General features: G+C 37.4%; 1 protein-coding gene across 3 annotated transcripts in view; it reads left to right on the top strand.

Moving 5' to 3' along the window:
• The window catches only part of TOPBP1 (DNA topoisomerase II binding protein 1), a 67,894-nt gene that overhangs the window by 32,356 nt on the left and 16,488 nt on the right, over positions 1–19,050 (top strand). For 2 of the 3 annotated variants that reach the window (XM_045791785.2, XM_045791788.2), the window contains 8 exons: positions 617–828; positions 2,291–2,577; positions 9,857–10,030; positions 10,121–10,230; positions 14,379–14,502; positions 15,069–15,215; positions 15,330–15,432; positions 17,358–17,550. In XM_045791785.2, coding sequence (XP_045647741.1) covers positions 617–828; positions 2,291–2,577; positions 9,857–10,030; positions 10,121–10,230; positions 14,379–14,502; positions 15,069–15,215; positions 15,330–15,432; positions 17,358–17,550 — 1,350 coding nt within the window. The remainder of the gene's footprint in view (positions 1–616; positions 829–2,290; positions 2,578–9,856; positions 10,031–10,120; positions 10,231–14,378; positions 14,503–15,068; positions 15,216–15,329; positions 15,433–17,357; positions 17,551–19,050) is intronic. The other variant, XM_045791787.2, reaches the window with a different exon arrangement.

Raw genomic sequence — 19,050 nt, 5'->3', positions numbered from 1 at the left:
GGCTCAGTCTGTTAAGCGTCTGCCTTTGGCTCAAGTCACGATCCCGTGGTCCTGCATCGGGCTCCCTGCTCAGTGGAGAGCCTGCTTTTCCCTCCACCTGCTGCTCCCCCTGCTTGGTGCACACACGTGCGTGCACTCTCTCTCTGACAAATAAATAAAATCTTTGAGAAAAAACCCAATATTTTGTAAAATACTGGTATTTCACAAATATTAAGGGTATCAAGTGAGATTATGTCTGAAAATGTTTTGGGAAGACAGCGGACTAGAAAGATACGGTATGTTATTCATACTCTTTCTGTGCTCCCTAGCTATTCCACACCTCCTCTTGGGAAGAAGGGCCAAGGTGGTTAGGTGATTACTAATTAAGGAGGTAATTTACCTGGTTACTTCTTGAGAGTCTAGTTTAATTTGCTTATTTTTTTATAAAAAGGTTTACTGTAGTAATACATTTTTATCTTAGAGTAAGCATTCGTAAGAGAATGAGTAAATACATCAACTTTTCATCAGCGAGTATTATACATAGAACTCTAACAGCAGTTGTTTTAGAAACTTCCTTCTTAGCTTGCTCGCTAGTTGTGTATATGACCATTTACTTCTATTTAAATATAATTTTCAGCGTTCAAGAATTCTTTGTTCGCAAATCCAATGCAAAGAAAGGCATGTTTGCCAGTACACATCTTGTATTGAAAGAACCAGGTGGTTCTAAATATGATGCTGCCAAGAAGTGGAATTTACCAGCGGTCACCATATCTTGGCTGTTGGAGACTGCTAGAATGGGAAAGAGAGCAAATGAAAGCCATTTTCTGATTGAAAAGTCAACTAAAGAAGGTTAATATTTTATTTTGTTCTTTTATATGTATTTTTACAATTTGATGGTTTCTGGAATATGAATTGTGTCAAAGCTTATCTTTAGAAAAGGTCATTGATTTCTACTTTTCACATTGAGTGTTGTGCACATCTGTTGAGCATTCCTTATTAGGTGGCAATATAAATGTGTTCATAGCACAGATACTTAATTTGTATCTGCTCTCTACTGCAGGCACTGTCCAAAAGCTGGAAGATAGAAAACAGTCTAGAAGCATACTGGGGTCTCAGTGTTTGAAGTCTTAAAATGTGGGCTAGGATCTGGTTTACTGTTCCTTCTGTGGCTCACACTGACACACCATTTCATTGGTGTGCTCTCTCTTCGTCTCATCTTTGGACTGCTGTGTCTTTTGTCCAGCCCACCTCATACTTGCCTCTTTGTCCTTATCTTTCAGTTCTCAGCTTGGATGTCACTTTCCCTGAGAAGCCTTCCTTGACCTACCAAGTATGGCCTTTGTCTTGCCAAAACTCCCTTCATATTATCCCCTTTAAACCTTTGATCCCAGTGTTCTAGTTCTAGTTTGCTTTCCCTACTCAGTTACAAGCTCTGAAAGGGCAAAGAATATGCATGTCTTGTGCATTATATATTTCCATTGTCTAGCATTGGACCTGGCATGGCATAGCCATCTAATAAGTGTTTTTGTTAAATGTTGAAAAAAGGCTGGTGGGAGGACATAGTACCCCCTCTCCTAAGATGATGGCATCCCTAGGCAAACTTCAGGGACGAGTTAGTAGCTTGGGCACAGCTCTCAAAGCCATTATTGCTTACCCAAACAGACTGGAAATTTTATAACTGAGGCAAAGTGACATTTAGGTCATATTAAAATTTCACTAAGAACTTTGTAAAAACTTCACTGTGGTTAACTCAGAGTACATGTAATTGGGTTTTGTTTTGTTTTTTTTTTTAACTCTGCCGTTGACTAAGATGACACATATAATATTTGGCAAATCATGAGGTTAATTATAAATATTTCAAATTAGGGACCCCTGGGTGGCTTAGTCAGTTAAGTTTCTGCCTTTGGCTCAGGTCATGATCCCAGAGTCCTAGAATCAAGCCCCTCATTGGGCTTCCTGCTCAACGGAAAGCCTGCTTCTCCCTCTCCCTCTACTGCTCCTCCTGCTTGTATGCTCTCTCTATCGAATAATGAAATCTTTAAAAAAAAAAAAATTTCAGGTTACAATAAAATGAAACAGGAAATCTAATTTCATTAATTGTTACAGTGATGTGCTTTGTCTAACTCAGCGTATATTTTAATACATCATTTGGTTTATTTCTTGGAAAGTAGGTCTATAACTTTGTGATTTAAAGTATATTTGAGAATTCACATGAAAACTAACAAGATATAAAAATATCACTTTGTGTATGCCTCTGGAGATAAAGATGACCTCAGTGGCTCACATTTGTGTCTTTTCATTTTATATTTAGAGCAAAGTTTGGAAACTGAAATAACCAACAGGGTGAATCTAAATCCAGATACTCCGGAGCATCCTGTTGCACACCTGGAAACTCACAGGAAAACAGCCGTTACACCTTTAGATATGAACCATTTCCAGAGTAAAGCTTTCCATGCTGTGATCTCACAACACACCAGACAGGTTTCCGTTTCCCCACCAGTGGGACAGCCACTTCAGAAGGAGCCCTCCTTACATCTGGATACACCATCAAAATTTCTGTCCAAGGACAAACTCTTCAAGCCTTCCTTTGATGTGAAGGTAAGGTTTATAGAAAACGGTCCTGGAGTTAATAATTAACAATTCGTAGTATATTAAAGTTAAAGCTCCAGATTTTGTATCACCTCTATAAAGTTTGTGGTAGTAAGTTTTTCAGAGATACTGGCAGGTAGATTCATATTATCGAGTCCTACCATATATTTAGGGTTGAGATAACAGCTGGAGGTAAAATGGTGTGAAATCAGGAGTGGGTTCAAGTCCTAGATCTGTCACGAACAGTATGACTCTAGACAGATCATTTAACATATCCAGGCATAAGCTTTTTCTTTTGTACAAAGAGGATATCACTTGCTCTGAAAACTTACGGATTTATCTTAAGGATCAAATGAAATGGTGTGATGAAATAATTTTATAAACTATGATATAAACCCATTGCTACTTATGTTTTGATTCTAGCAGTACACTCAGTGCTTGCTTTCCAAGAATGTGTCTGTTATCACCTTATTTTGAAGTCATTTCCCTTGAAAAGAAGAGTTAAGTCTGCATCTTTGTTTGCTCTCCTGAGCACTGGAGGATGGCTCCCTTTCTGAGAAATTCATTCATAAATCAAGAGCTTATTTGACAATAAATGGTTTCCTCTTATCCCCAAAAATGATTTTCTTCACTATTTGTACTTGTCATCTATTGGAGTTTTGCTGATAGGGTATTAAGAAGCAACATTCTGGGGTGCCTGCGTGGCTCAGTTGGTTAAGTGTCTGATTCTTGATCTCAGGGTCAGGAGTTCAAGCCCAGTGTTGGGCTACATGCTGGGCATGGAGCCTACTTAAAAAAAATAAAGCAACATTCTAATAATTTTTACTGGTGTGTTTAGGAGTAGGTTTATAAAATTTACATATTGTTCATTTTCAGAAAATAAATATAAAACAATACTTTGGCTAGTTTTCACCAAGCAAAACCTTTGCTCGAAAAAGTAACATTTTGTACTACAATTAACACTGCTCATTATGCCTTAAGAAATAGAGAAAAACCACTGGTTTGAGAACTGAGATCTAGAATCAGGCTTCTGCTTGGCTTCTTGCTGCTTAAGGCAGGTCAGCCTCTTTGGGCTCCATTATCCCCATCTATAAAATCATGGAGTGTATCTAGGTGATCTCTAAGGTCTTGTAGCTCACAGACTCTTTGTTCTTTTTTTAAGATTTTATTTATTTATTCGACAGAGATAGAGACAGCCAGCGAGAGAGGAAACACAAGCAGGGGGAGTGGGAGAGGAAGAAGCAGGCTCCTAGTGGAGGAACCTGATGTGGGGCTCGATCCCATAAAGCCGGGATCACGCCCTGAGCCGAAGGCAGATGCCCAACCGCTGTGCCACCCAGGCGCCCCTCACAGACTCTTTTGAATAATAAATGAAATAATACTAAGAAACAAGAAAATAGCAGAAATATTCCCAGTCATTGACACCATTCTTCTTTAGATACCTTGTAGAAAGCTGACGGTTCTAAAATAGTCTCAGTGAAGGCACAAAACACATTTAAAAGTTTTATCATTTAGAGTCATAGTTTACTTAGCTGTGTTTTTCTTTCTTTTGGGGGGGGTCGGTTTGGGGGACTTTTTCTTTTTTTTTTTTCTTTTTGGTAATACATAAAATGGTACCTCATCTTACATTCCAGTGGTTCTTCAAATTGATGTAATATGGTGTACTGAACTTTTTACTCTGAAGACAGAAGGGCCCATGAAATAATCTCAAAATTGAACACATGTTAGACCTCATATTTAAATAATCTCCTACTTAATTTTTAATTGACATCAAAAAAGTACAACAAATGTGCTGCTAAATGAAATGTTAGAATTAACAGGTGGAAAATCACTGTACCTGTTCAGAAGGAGATCATTGCCAGTGCCATAGAGCCTTCTTAATGCCTCTCCTTCATTGTTTCCTCCTTCCTCCCAGAGGTAACACTCCTGACTTCTAACACTAGCTTTGTTATGCTTGTTTTTTTTACTTTTAGACATGAAATTATAATATATATTCTGAGTCTTTTTTTGTTCAGCCTTTGTTTGAAAGCTGTGTCCATGTTCCTGTAACTTTAGCTAATTGGTTTCATTGCTGCAGAATATTCCATTAAATGGGCACGCCACAATTTACATATCCTTGTTGATGAGCATTTAGATGGCTACAAGATTTTTGCTCTTACCAATCACGTAGACATTCTTGTGCATGTCTCTTGGAATATGTGTGCATGCATTTCTTTTTGGTATATGCCCAAAAGTGAAATTGCTGGGTCATATTGTGGTTGTACCAGTTTATACTCCTACTAGTAATGTGTTGAGCACCCAGCGTCCCCCATCCTTGCCAACAAGGAATTTTAAGTTGGTTTTGTTTGTTGTTGTTGTTGTCGTTATTGTTGTTTTACTTTTCACTTGGAAATAATTCTGACTTACAAAAAGTTGCAAAATAAAAATACTAGAAGGAATACTCAAATACCCTTTATTCAGAAATAGAGTTTTCGGGGCGCCTGGGTGGCTCAGTCGTTAAGCGTCTGCCTTCGGCTCAGGGCGTGATCCTGGGATTCTGGGATTGAGCCCCGCATCAGGCTCATCCGCTGGGAGCCTGTTTCTTCCTCTCCCACTCCCCCTGCTTGTGTTCCCTCTCTCGCTGGCTGTCTCTCTCTCTGTCAAATAAATAAATAAAATCTTAAAAAAAAAAAGATAAGAGTTTTCATCACTTTCCAGATGGACTTTGTTTTGTTTTTAATTTCTTATTTTATTACATTGTGATCAAACTGTCGTTTGTAATATTTCTACTTCATAGTACTTACTGATCTTTATGCCCTGATATATGATCAATTTTTGAGAACATTTCTTGATTTTTGAGAACATTTTATGAGAAGATATATTCTCCAACATGGATAGTCTTTTCTACACACACACACAAACACACATACACACAGACGATCTGACTTACTGATTATGTTGTTTAAATCTTTTATATCCTTTCCCATTTTTTGTTCATTTAACTCAACTCATACTAAGAGTTATTTTCAAGTATCCTAATGTGGTGTGTTTCTGTTTCTTGCGTCTCATGTGGTTTTGTTTTAGATGGGTGATGGCTATTTAATTAGCGCATAGATATTCATAGCTATTAATGTGACTTGGAATGTGTTCTTTTTTTCATTTAATACTTTTTGGCTTGAAGTCTACTTTGGTATCAGGATTTCAATCCGTACTATCTTTTGATTTTCATTTGCCTTATAATCCTGTGCATTCCTTCATTTTAGCCTTTGGGGATTGCTGTATTTTACAGGTAGAATTGAGCATAGAATTGAGTTTTGCTTTCTGAGCCATTTTAAAAATCTTTTTCTGGGGCGCCTGGGTGGCACAGTGGTTAAGCGTCTGCCTTCGGCTCAGGGCGTGATCCCGGCGTTATGGGATCGAGCCCCACATCAGGCTCCTCCGCTATGAGCCTGCTTCTTCCTCTCCCTCTCCCCCTGCTTGTGTTCCCTCTCTCACTGGCTGTCTCTATCTCTGTCAAATAAATAAATAAAATCTTTAAAATAAATAAATAAATAAATAAATAAATAAAAATAAAAATAAAAATCTTTTTCTTTCAACCAGGTGACTTAAGCCCATTCACATTTAATATGATTTATATTTGGTCTCAGTTCTGTCATATATTGTAATTTATGTTATGTATGTGTGTATGTTACATGTTTCTTCAAGTATCGTGTCCTCTGTTTTTGTTTTTCCTTTTCTTATTTAGGAAAGGGTTTGTTAGTTTTATTCTTACGGTGCCCTTAAACCCCCTTCTTACTTAACCTTTTGTCAGTTGTAAATTATATGTTTTGACCCCTACTTATTGCTTCTGTTGCAGTCAGTGATCTTATTCTGTTTCTCCATTTTCTCTCTTCCACTGTTTTTCATTAAATTTATCTACTTTGTCAGATAATAAATTATTTATATATATTTTTTAACCCATGGACCTCATTCTTGTTCAGTCTTAACTCTACAATCAAATATATGAAATGCTCACTATCAGTCCTTTGTGAAGTTTCCCTGTCGTGTTGGTAGGATGGTCCTCTAGAATACTCAGGAAGGACACATGCACAATATTTCTTGAGTTCTGCACATTCAAAACCTTTACCAAAGCCTTGATTGTTCAACAGATTGTTTGGATGTACTGTTCTTGGTTTGCATTTTTTTTTTCTTGAGTTTCCTGAAAATGCTACTCCACTGCTGCCTTTCTTTGTATATATTGTTTTTGAAAATTCTGATGCCAATCTATGTTGTTTTTGTAAGTTATTTCATCTTTTTTGCCTGAAGGCCATGTGGAGTTTTCTCTTATCTTTAAAGTGTAATAATTTTATAAGGGTATGTCTAGGTAATGATTGTTCTCCATCAGTTTTCCCTAGTACATGGCAGGTATTTAAATGTTTGGAATTTGAATTCTTCTCCAAATTTTTGGTCTGAGAGATTAGAAGAATGGAGCTGCCAGTCAACTGAGTTGAATGGAACAGGTTGGGATCAGGGCCTCAGATCAAGAATTTGTATTTTTGACACATAAAATTTGAGATGCCGGGGCGCCTGGGTAGCGCAGTCGTTAAAGCGTCTGCCTTCGGCTCAGGGCGTGATCCCGGCGCACCGGGATCGAGTCCCACGTCGGGCTCCTCCGCTATGAGCCTGCTTCTTCCTCTCCCACTCCCCCTGCTGTGTTCCCTCTCTCACTGGCTGTCTCTCTGTTAAATAAATAAATAAAATCTTTAAAAAAAAAAAAAATTTGAGATGCCTGTTAGATATCCAAGTACTGTTGTCAAATAGGCAGTTACCTACATAGCTTGAAGTTTGGGTAATGATCTGGGCTAGAGAAAGAAATTTGGAGATTCGAGTTCGTAGGTAATATTTAAAGCCATATGAGAATAGATGCCAAGAGAGCAAGAGAAGAAAAATGTCCAAGGAACACTCTGAGGGGTTCACATTTAGAGGAGGAACCAGCATGGGAGACAGAAGGAGCCACCAGTGAGGGAAGAGAAAGCCTAGAGATTGTCTTAGAGGCCACATAAGAAAATATTTGAGGAAGAATAATTAACTGTGTCAGATGCTGCTGAAAGTCAAGAAAGGCGAGAACAGAAAATTGACCACTGGATTTAGCATTATGGAGGTCACTGGTGATCTTAACAGAAAGGGTTTCCATGACATGGTGGAAGTGGAAGCCAGTATAGATTCATATGGGAATGAGAGAAGTTTATAGACATTGAAATAAACAGTGCATTTGAGGAATCTTACCTGTAAGGATGAACCAAGAAATGGGGTGGTTGCTGTAGAGCACAGTAGAGTCAGAAGAAGGTTGTTTTGCTTTCAAGATAGAAAAAATAAGTGTAGGGGTCCCTGGGTGGCTCAGTGGGTTAATAAGCATCTGCCATCAGCTCTGGTCATGACCCCAGGGTCCTGGGATCGATCTCCCACATCAGGCTTCCAGCTCAGCAGGGAGTCTGCTTCTTCCTCTCCCCCAGCTCTCTCTCTCTCTCTCTCTCCCTCGCTCGCTCAAATAAATACATAAAATCTTTTTAAAAATCTGAAAAGAATAATTGAGGGTAGGCACTAGCCCTACGAGTTATTCAAGCGTTGTGTGAAGTTGCAGTAGTTGAAGCAGTGTGTCATCACATGAGTACTCCTATTAATACACAAGATTACACCCCCATAGATAGGAGAATGTGTTATATGATAAAGGTGGCATTCAAATCAGGCAACTGTGGGCAACCATCTAAGAAAACAGTTGCAATGAAAACTCACACCTTACATCAGAATACATTTCGGAGGATTAGATATTTAAATACAAGAAAAGAAGGCGTAAAAATTATAGAACAGGTCATGAAAGAGTTAGTTTTTCAATAATCCCAGCATTAGGAAGGCCTTTCTAACTATATATGTTATAGTTATATACCTCAAAGGAAATAAAAGATTCATATGAATCTGATAGCATTAAAAAATTCTCCACATTCAATTGCAGATTTTATAAATACGCAATAAAGGTATTTAAAAATTCTCCATGGCAAAAATTTGACAACAGATTGGGAACAAATGTGTGTATATCTCAATGGGTATGTATACATATAAACTCATACAAATATATTCAGGCAAGTGAGTAAAAAAAGGCAAAGCGGGGGCGGCGCCTGGATGGCTTAGTCCATTAAGTGTCTGACTCTGGATTTCAGCTCAGTCATGAGCTCAAGGTGGTAGGATCAAGCCCTGTGTCTGGCTCGTGCTCAGTTCAGAGTCAGCTTGAGATTCTCCCTCTCCCCCTGCATGCTCGCTCTCTCTCTAAATAAATAAAATCTTTTTTTAAAAAATAAGGTCCAACCAATGGGGAAAATGGACAGAACTTAGGAAGAGATAGCCGTCACAAAAAAATTGAATAGAAATATTATACATGCATAAAGATGTTTAATCTCATTTAGCATCACAGGGTTGAAAATTAAAGCATACAGTTAAATTTTTAACCTATCAGATGGGCAAAAAAGAAAAATCCGATTACCCACTGTGCTGTCAAACATGTTGGGAAACACTCTAATGCTTTGCTCGCGAGAATGTCAACGTTGTTACATAAATTTTGCTTAAATGTTTCCCTTTACTCTTACATGTAAAAATGGTGTGTGTTTGTTGGATCTTACTGGCAAAAGGTTGTTAATCTAAATACTCCTCAGTTGAGCAGTGGTGAATACAGTCAGCTGTGCGCATGGAATACTATACAGATGGAAAAGAGAGTGAGCAGCAGTGGCGTGAATAACAGTGGCCCCTTCTCATGAGGGAACTGTGGGTGGCTTGGGAACAGGAATATATTTTGTCCTTTTGAGGATTTTTCGCAATTCTCAGCTCAGTCGACTTATTAACCTTACAGTTCAGATCTTGCTTGTATCCATCCTTGCTTGTTTCCTTCTGTGTTTATTGTTTGTTCATTTTGCTTTTTGATGTCCTTAATTTTAACTGCACCTCCTACCCTAAGATTCAGCCCAATACGGTGAGCACAGCTGAGCATGTTATTAGTCTCTTCAAACCCATTGGCTGGACAGTATGAAATTTTTTTTCTTTATTATGTTCAGATGCAGATAATATTTCATTCTTTTGTTTGGAGGAAAACTGGAAGAGACTAAAGCTGTAATCCAGTTAATTTTGAGGTTTATCTCTCTTCTGTCTTCACCTTTCCTTTTTCTCTTTCCCTGTACTGTTTATCTCCCTTTTCCCTTCTGTCCCCTCTTCTTTCCTTCTGTCCTTTTCTCCTCTTCCTCCTACTTTTCTTTCTCCCCCTTTCTCTCCCCTGACACACATATAGGATGCGCTTGCAGCCTTGGAAACTCCAGGAGGTCCTAGCCAGCAGAAAAGAAAACTGAGTACGCCGCTTTCAGAAGTCATTGTCAGAAACTTGAAACTTGCTTTGGCAAATAGCTCTCGAAATGCTGTTGCTCTGTCTGCCAGCCCTCAGCTGAAGGATGCCCAATCGGAGAAGGTAGAATTAGATCTCTTACTAAAAGCAAGTCGTAGATAAAATATTTCAAACAATAATAGTTGATCTGTTTCTTTTCTTTTCCATGGACAGGAAGAAGCCCCAAAGCCACTTGACAAGGTAGTGGTATGTGTGAGTAAGAAACTCAGTAAGAAGCAGGGTGAACTGAATGGAATTGCAGCCTCTCTAGGAGCAGATTACAGGTAGTTGACACATCTTTCTGTTTTGGTACTGATATTGTCTAAATATATAAGAAAAGCTAAAGCTATTGTGAGCATCCACAAAGGAACATGTGTTTTGCCTTTTAGCATGTCGTATTGTCTGCAGTATCTCCAGTTGATTTTTCATTTACTACATCCTTGAAAAATACCGTCTTCCATTATCAGTTCACGTTGATATGTGTATTTTTTAGGGTATGTGCAACCAATATTTGAAAACCTATTTTGCTAGGAAACTTGGGTTCCATGAATTATGAGTACAGTCTAGAAGAATCCTTGCCTAATACATTTAATAAAAGATTCATAGGACATTCACTCATATGAGATATGAGGTGTGAGGGTAAACGTATTTGTACCTTAGTGAGTTTCAGAGTAGAGCTCTTCTGTGAGCAGTACTGCAGCCCTGCTGGAATCCAATGGTCGTTTGTAGAATGGTTTAATTTCTATTCATTTTCACTATTTTGGAGACATAGATTATCAGATCTGCCCTCCAGCTGACAGCCAAGCTAGAGATAGGCCTCTAGCATAGGTGGCATGTGTGCCAGGGATTGAGAGAGCGTTACCCATGCCAGCCAGTCCTGAGTCCATCGTACTCCACTGTCTGCGGTGCTAGCTTTCTTGATGACTTGTATTCAGCCGTTTGTAGATAGCATAATGATTGGTTCTATAAGTAACAGACAGTTTGAGAAATAGGTGTGGCTTTATCTTCCCCTTTGGGAAGTGTTATTTTGGTTAGCTTTCTATTTGATAAATAAGATCAGGAGAATAAAAATAAAATGTATCTGAGGTAGTTATAAGCATCTTAATGTGTTTAATGTGTTGTAGAAAAGAAAAGCTTTCTTACTTGTTAGAACTAATATTTGTATTACCTGTTCTGTATATTATTATATAATATCTACTATATGATTACATATTATTATATTCATATTACCTTTTACCAGTTGCTGAACTCTTAGTATGACCCATGCTTTATCTCATTTCATTCTCACAAGAGTCCTGTGAGGGTGTATATATTTGTCAAAATTGAATGCTTTATTGTATATTCTCTTTGCATGTGGACTTGGTATAAGACATAAAAGGAACCTATAGAACTTGAATTTTAATAAGACTTAAAACGCCAGTCCTCTCAATGTGAAAAATAGAATCTGTTGCTGAAATTCCTAAGTAAGATTTAGCTGATTAAAAGTTTGCTTAAATCTGGGGTGCCTGAGTGGCACAGCGGTTAAGCGTCTGCCTTCGGCTCAGGGCGTGATCCCGGCGTTGTGGGATCAAGCCCCACATCGGGCTCCTCTGCTATGAGCCTGCTTCTTCCTCTCCCACTCCCCCTGCTTGTGTTCCCTCTCTCGCTGGCTGTCTCTGTCAAATAAATAAATAAAATCTTAAAAAAAAAGAAAAAAAAAGTTTGCTTAAATCTATTCCTTGGGGGGCACCGGGTGGTACAGTTAAACATCCATCTCTTGGTTTTCGCTGTGATCTCAGTGTCATGAGATTGAGCCCTACATCGGGCTCTGCACTCAGCAGGGAGTCTGCTTAAGACTTTGTCTCCCTCTCCCTCTGTCCCTCCACCTCCACCTTGTGCACATGCTTACTCTCTAAATAAATAAATCTTTTTTTTAAAAAAATCTGTTCCTGAAAGGGATTTCTCAGACTGCTGATAGTTGAGAGAAGAACACTTTAATATGTAGAGGTTACAGTTTTTATATGTTCATAGAGTAACCTGTTCTCAACTGAAACTGTCCCACTCGTTCCCATCCATGAGCTAGAACCTGAACATCCTGAAGAGATCATCTGACACTGCACTTCCTACAGTTAGATGTCTAGGCCAGATCTCCTCAGCAGGTCATAACATTACCTCTTCTAAAAGGATTTCACAAATACAACTCCTTTTTTTTTTTAAGTGGGTGCCATGCCCAATGTGGAGCCCAATGCAGGGCTTGAACTCATGACCCTGAGATCAAGGCCTGAGCTGAGATCAAGAGTCTGACACTTACCAACTGAGCCACCTAGGCAGCCCATAACTTAACTACTTTTATAATTTTAAAAAATGAAAGTCATCAGAAGGCACATAATCATAGAATATATGTTTAGTACATAAATGCCTGTGCCTGATGACAATGGAAGGAAACAGAGTATTCATATGTTTACATACATATGTAAAATCACTTAAAATGCTGCAGCCACAAGGCTAAAACAGATACAGAGACTTAAGATACCATGAGCAGCATTTCTGTCGGTAAGAGCACTTTACCAAGAGTTGTTCACAATTTGGCAGAGTTATAAATTAAGCAAAGTATAGTCTTCCATCAGTTGCTTAGTAGTTGAATGTTGGATATATTAGTGTATATTTAAACTGAAAAAAAAAAAACCCACTTAGTTTATAAGTAAAACAGGCCTCAGACTCATCTAATTATAAACAAATTTTTTTTAACCTCTGAATTTGTGTCAGGACATTAGAAGATCATGCAAGATAAGGGATAACTATATGTATAACTGTTCCTCAGAATTTCTAGCATTCCTTGACCTTAAACACATTATTGTAACAACCAAAATCACTCCCACAAATTAACAAAATAGCGTGTGAAGTAACAATTTTGCTGAAAGCACTGGTCTAGATCAGAGGGTCAGCCATCTGTTTTTGTAAGTGAGGTTTTACTGGAACACAGCCAGGCCTGTTAGTTTACATATTATCTATGGCTGCTTTCATATGAGGCAAGCATTGAGTAATCGTAACTTTTTACAGTTACAACTATAACAACTTTTTACCCTGCAAAACCTAAAATATTTATCATCTGGCCTTGTAAGAACAAAATTTGCTAATTCCTGATATAAACCATTTATGACCATTGACAATCTGTCATTAGCTCTGAAGACTGAAACACAGTTTCCATATCATCACAGTGAGACATGAAGCAAGATGAATCGGGCAGAAATGTTCCTCTTATTTTTTAAATTATCTTCATAATTTATTTAAGTTTCTATTGTTTTCCCTAACATCAGAAGTGGAAACAACTATTAGACCTAACAACTAAATTAGGCAAGGTGTTCTTTACTGTTATTTCTAAGGAAACACAGACAATAGAGTAGGAAATAGAGATGTTTATAATATAATTTAGAAGCAAATAATGCCTTCTTAATTTGTTTAACCTGGCTATTAAAAAGTTCAGGTATTTCTTATTTAGGAAATGGAAAGTATGTTAAGTGTCCATAATGAGAAACCTCTGTTTATCTTGGTTATTATATTCAGAAATGTAATTTTTACTTTCTCTTTGGTGTTTACTTGATTTTAAGAAGGATAGTATATATTTTACAATTTTTAGATTATTTTCCTAGGTCAGGAAACTATTACATGGGGAAAATTAGGAGATTGTAGGTAATGTAATAGTTAAGAGTATGGGTTTTGAAGTCAAAACTGTCTCTACCACTTACTGATTATCCTTAAATATGTTACTTAACCTTCAGTTTCCTTATCTGTAAAGTGGGTATAGTAATATCAGTGTGTTAGGATTGTTGAGAGAAATGGGTGAGATGTGTAAAGTACATAGTTTGTTTTTTTTTTTAATAATAATATTTTTTTATTATATTACGTTAGTCACCATACAGTACATCCCTGGTTTTTGATGTAAAGTTCCATGATTCATTAGTTGCGTATAACACCCAGTGCACCATGCAATACGTGCCCTCCTTTCTACCCATCACCAGTCTATCCTATTCCCCGACCCCCCTCCCCTCTGAAGCCCTCAGTCTGTTTCCCAGAGTGCATAAAGCAAATACACAATACGAACTGCCGGTAACTGGAGGACAGATTGGATGCTTTGCCTATTTTATTGATTTGAAAATGCCTTTATTGTTACTATAAAGTGATAGTCATTGTATAAAAAGAAAATTTAAACGACTCAAGAAAGTATAAAACAAGTGATATTTTTAAAGATTACCCTCCAGATCTCTTTCTGAACTTATATACTTATAGATATATATGTAAAGTTTGACGCCCCCCAAATGGAGCCTGTCATTTAATGTCCATGTTTACTCTAGATTGTGAAAGTTTTGTGAAGGTGAATATATTCTGTTCATAGAGTAATGATCATCTTAAACTCTGATATTTCTCGTTTGTTTTTAAAATTTGGTTGTTTCAGATGGAGTTTTGATGAAACAGTGACTCATTTCATTTATCAAGGCCGACCGAATGACACTAACCGGGAGTACAAGTCTGTCAAAGAAAGGGGAGTACACATCGTTTCAGAGCACTGGCTTTTAGAAGTAAGCAATTCTTTTTTTCCTTCCCTTTCTATTAAATGAGAATGTGTATAAACATTGTTTCAAGACACAAACCAGTTTCCATGTACGTAAACAAGTTTAATAACCTTAGTTAACAGTGTACATTTCATTTCTTTGGCTTTAAAAACTTTAGGGATCAGTCCCTAAATACTTAACAAGTCTTTAATGGGTACTCTTTCCAATTTTTCTGATTCTTTTCACTAACTAAAAATGATGTGAAAGATAATGTCATAGTAATTGAGGGATTAATTTAGCATGCCAATGCAGTTTAGAACTGTTTCTTTTCTTTCTGGGTGTTCCAGAAGTATGGATGATAGCTTGGCAAAAGCATAGGAATGAATTAGATCTTACTCTTCAGTGTATATGGCATTAGAACAATTTTGTCATTTGTGTGATGGTATGTTTCAGTGTCCCTACTTTTCAAAACTAATTCTGCAAACTTTTGCCATCTTAGGACATAATGTATTGGTCGTTCTTATTCTACTTAACATAATTTATTCACTAAGATGTTTTTCAGTCCTTTTTTAAAGCATGCCATTGTATTGCAGTGTGCTCAGGAGTATAAACATCTTCCTGAATCTCTTTATCCACATACTTACAATCCCAAAATGAGCTTGGATATCAGTACAGTGCAAGACGGCAGACTCTCTAATAGTCGACTCCTGTCAGCGGATTCAACAACAAAGGATGATGAGGTAGATAATATGGATAACACAGTTACCCCTCTTAAGCTGAATGTATAATCATAGGTGCTGTGAAACTATGCAGTGACCTGGTTTAAGAAATTCTAACTTTTTCTCCCTGAATAGCCAGATCATTTGCCCGTAGAAGAAAACGATATAGACAATATGACCACCAATAATAAAGAATCAGCAACATCAAATGGAGATGGAAGGAATGACTCTAAAGGAGGTAAAATATTTTAAATTACAAAAAAAAATTGTTTATAAATATATATCTTTCATACAGAATGCTTCCTTCGCATGGAAAAACAAAGTTGTTTTCTCTGTCACTATAAAGCATGTATTTGAGGATGGAAGTTCCGTGCCAATCATTAAAGTAATAATATGCAAAGCTTTCATGATTTATAAGTGTCATTCTTTTGAAATCTGTGGAACTAGGTATTTTACAGAGGTAGTGTGATAGAGCCCTATTTTGTTAAATGTAGGTGGAATCGGTGGTTTTGTAAAAATTTGTTCTTTGGTTCAGTTCTTTTCAATAACTTTCAAAAAGCTTTAGTATATTTTAACATATGCACACGGTTTAAAAGTATGGAAGGATGCATGAAGAGTTTCTCCCACCCTTCCAATGTTTTTAGTTTCTTAGGTGTCCTAGAGTTTTATGCATACATAATCATAAATACATATGTTTTCCCCTTCTGCACTTAAAAAAAAATGTATAAAGGGTGAACATACTATATGTGCTGTTTTATACTTTGTTCTTTATCTTTTTGCTTAATAGTTCAGCTTTTGGAGTGTTTTCATATTGGTACATGAGCTTCTTTGGTCTTTTTCTTTTCTCTTTTTTTTTTTCCAGCTATATAATATTCATTGTGTTGACCAAGAAGAAGGCAGTAAAGCAACCAAAAGTGATTATTTGGGGTTTTCAGGATTGCAGTCCAGATGATATAGTCCACTGAAATTCCTAATTGCAAGCAGGGAGTACAGGCTTATATAGACATAAACCTCACAAGGTTACATAACTTGCTTTGAAAGAAACATGATTGGTGCTGTCAGAGTTTATTTTAACATTTTATTTATTAGAGAGGGTGCACCAGCCAGGGGAGGGGCAGAGGGAGAGGGAGAAGCAGGCTCCCCACTCCCCAGCAGGGAGCCTGATGTGGGACTTGATCCCAGGACCCTGGGGATCATGACCTAAGCCAAAGGCAGATGCTTAATCAACTGAGCCACCCAGGTGCCCCTGATGCTGTCAGAGTTTAAACTGACTAATACAAGATTATTATTTGGCTAACAGGTAATAACATCTCTCTTTCAATCCAAAATAGACGGATATGTTCTAGGAAGTGGTGGAGTTTGCAATTAACAAGTCACAGTTGACGGAAGTTAACAGTTCGTGGTGTTCTGGGAATTGAAACAGGAGACTCTGTGCAGGCCCTACTTCCTCAGTGTCCTTTGACTCTGTTTTGAGTGACTTTTTTAGTGGTGCTTCATTTTGAATCTTCTTTCACAATTGTATGAATGGCCATTTAGCCAGTTCCATGTTATTTCTGATTTCTTGCTATTACAGAGAGTGCTGCAATGAATAACTTTGTATCTGTAGATGTCCTACTTTTAATGGATTAATATTTTCTATTTTCCTTACTCATCTTACCCTCCTGGAGCTTTCCTTATGTCTTGCCTATTTAGTTAAACCCACTCAGGTCATTCCAAAAATGTTTATTTCGTACCTATTTCTGCATTTAATCTACCAGGAAACCAAAGATAAATATATTGTGGTCTGTTTTCAAGGACCACAAGGGGAAATCACATATGTTAATTCCTGTAATGCACCTCAGAGTGTGGTACATAACACAGGAGAGGTTCAGAAGCAGGCAGAGAGCTCTACAAAAGGGATAATCAGCAGGTCTTAGCAGTGTCTTTTAATAGAGCGTCTTGATTTTTTTTCACACACAGTTGGTCCTGGGAAGGACTGCCTTTATGTTCTGCAGTATTCCTGGTCTTAGTACATTACTGTAGTCTGTAGTAAGTATTCAGTAAATGTCAAGTTAATAAATTTGTGTTCAACTAGATCTAGACGAAACAGTTAATGTGAATGAGATTCGATGAAGAAGAGAAACTTAAAAAGAGAGACTTAATTGGTGTATTTGTGTTTTCAAGCTCTGACACAAACCTTGGAGATGAGAGAGAACTTTCAAAAGCAGCTGCAGGAGATAATGTCTGCAACGTCAATAGTGAAACCCCAAGGGCAGAGGGCTTCCCTTTCAAGAAGTGGTTGTAACAGTGCTTCTTCAACCCCTGATAGCACTCGCTCTGCCCGCAGTGGGCGAAGTAGAGTCCTGGAGGCACTGAGGTACGTACCTGTCACTGATGGCAGAAAGGAGTGACTTGGTGACTTGAGAGAAGGGTAGGTCATTATTTAGGTTCTTGCTGGCTCAGTTCCATGAGTTAAGCCTAATTTGGCACCTTGGGGGTGGGGGGGGGCGATCAGTAAAGCAGAAGATTCGAATATCAGCACCAGAAAAAGGGTTATACTACTGGGCTTTATTTAGCCCACACTATATATATATATTGTATATTGGTTGTGTGGCCTTTTACTGGCAAGCTTTTCCTTTAGCTTTTTCTCCTTCCCTCCCTTGTTCCCAGCAGTTTTAGAATTCTCACTCTGGGGTGGGAAGCAGACAAAGGTTTGTTCCATACCAAGCAACTGCTTCAAATTGTAGTGTGATTAATATTTTATATTACCTCCCCTGAGAAAGAAATGATTTTAAGATCCAGTTTGCCTCATTTGGAATGGATTCATTGGGCAATTCTCTCTTTTCTGTCCTGTTAGTATTAAATAATATTAATTCTAAATTAAAGTTATCTCTTATTAGAACTACATGTATTTTGCATTCTCTTTACAAATTTATCTTCATGGAAAGGTGATTATAGATCTCAGTGTGATATGACTGAAGTTCAGTACTATAACTTCACCTTTTTCCTGATAGAAGAATCCCCAGTTGTATGATGAGTGTTAGGAGACTTGTATCTTGAATTGATTGATAGAACTGTGCATCTGTCTTAAGCTACGTATATATTTCATGAGGCCAATTCTATATCTGCATACTGACAGTGGCTTTTTGTTTAGTGTACTTCAGATCATGTGTTGTCACTACACAGACCCTAAATCTTGTGCCTAGTCAGAGTAGATAAATAAACTCAGAATAAAAGGCTATCTTCTTTGGGGTTACCATCAGCTTTGGTAAATTATATTTGCTAAGATTCCACTTACATGTATATACATAGAAGGAAAATAGTTGGAATTATATTTACTCTCTAGTGGAATTGTTATAATTATGACATAAAACACTTCACTCTAGTTCACTATGTGGCTGGTCTATCTTAGACTCTGAGAGGTTTGGTTACTAAGAACCAAAGGGACCTTCTTTTAAGGCAGCTTTTATAGTACCCTTCCTGTGTAATTATAGTTATTATTTCAAGTGATAAAAATACAACTACTCATAAGCAAAGTAACCAGTTTTCTAAACATTACCATGTTTCCCTAAGCCTGTATAATTAAGAGAAATTCCATTTTTAAATATAGCAATCATTTTAGAATTTTAAAACAATTTCTTGACAGTAAACTTTCCCTTTTGAAGTTTTAAATAAATGACAAAGTAGATGTTTTCTAACTACTTTGTGAGTTTCTGGAAGAAATATTTTAAAAAGAAAATATGTCCCGAAGTGCATTTACTCAATATTTTGAAGTAGGTTACTCTTTGCTAGATGGTGGGCATATAAAGGTGAGCCTCAAATTTGTGATCTAACTATGGAATTTATGAGTGGAGATTTTGTTATAGTTACTGTTTAT

This window comes from Ursus americanus, chromosome 20 (assembly GCF_024610735.1).
Source record: "Ursus americanus isolate L20-20 chromosome 20, mUrsAme1.1.p, whole genome shotgun sequence".
Taxonomy (NCBI): domain Eukaryota; kingdom Metazoa; phylum Chordata; class Mammalia; order Carnivora; family Ursidae; genus Ursus; species Ursus americanus.
The sequence above is the reverse complement of the archived record's forward strand: the minus strand, read 5'-3'. Positions and strand labels throughout refer to the sequence as shown.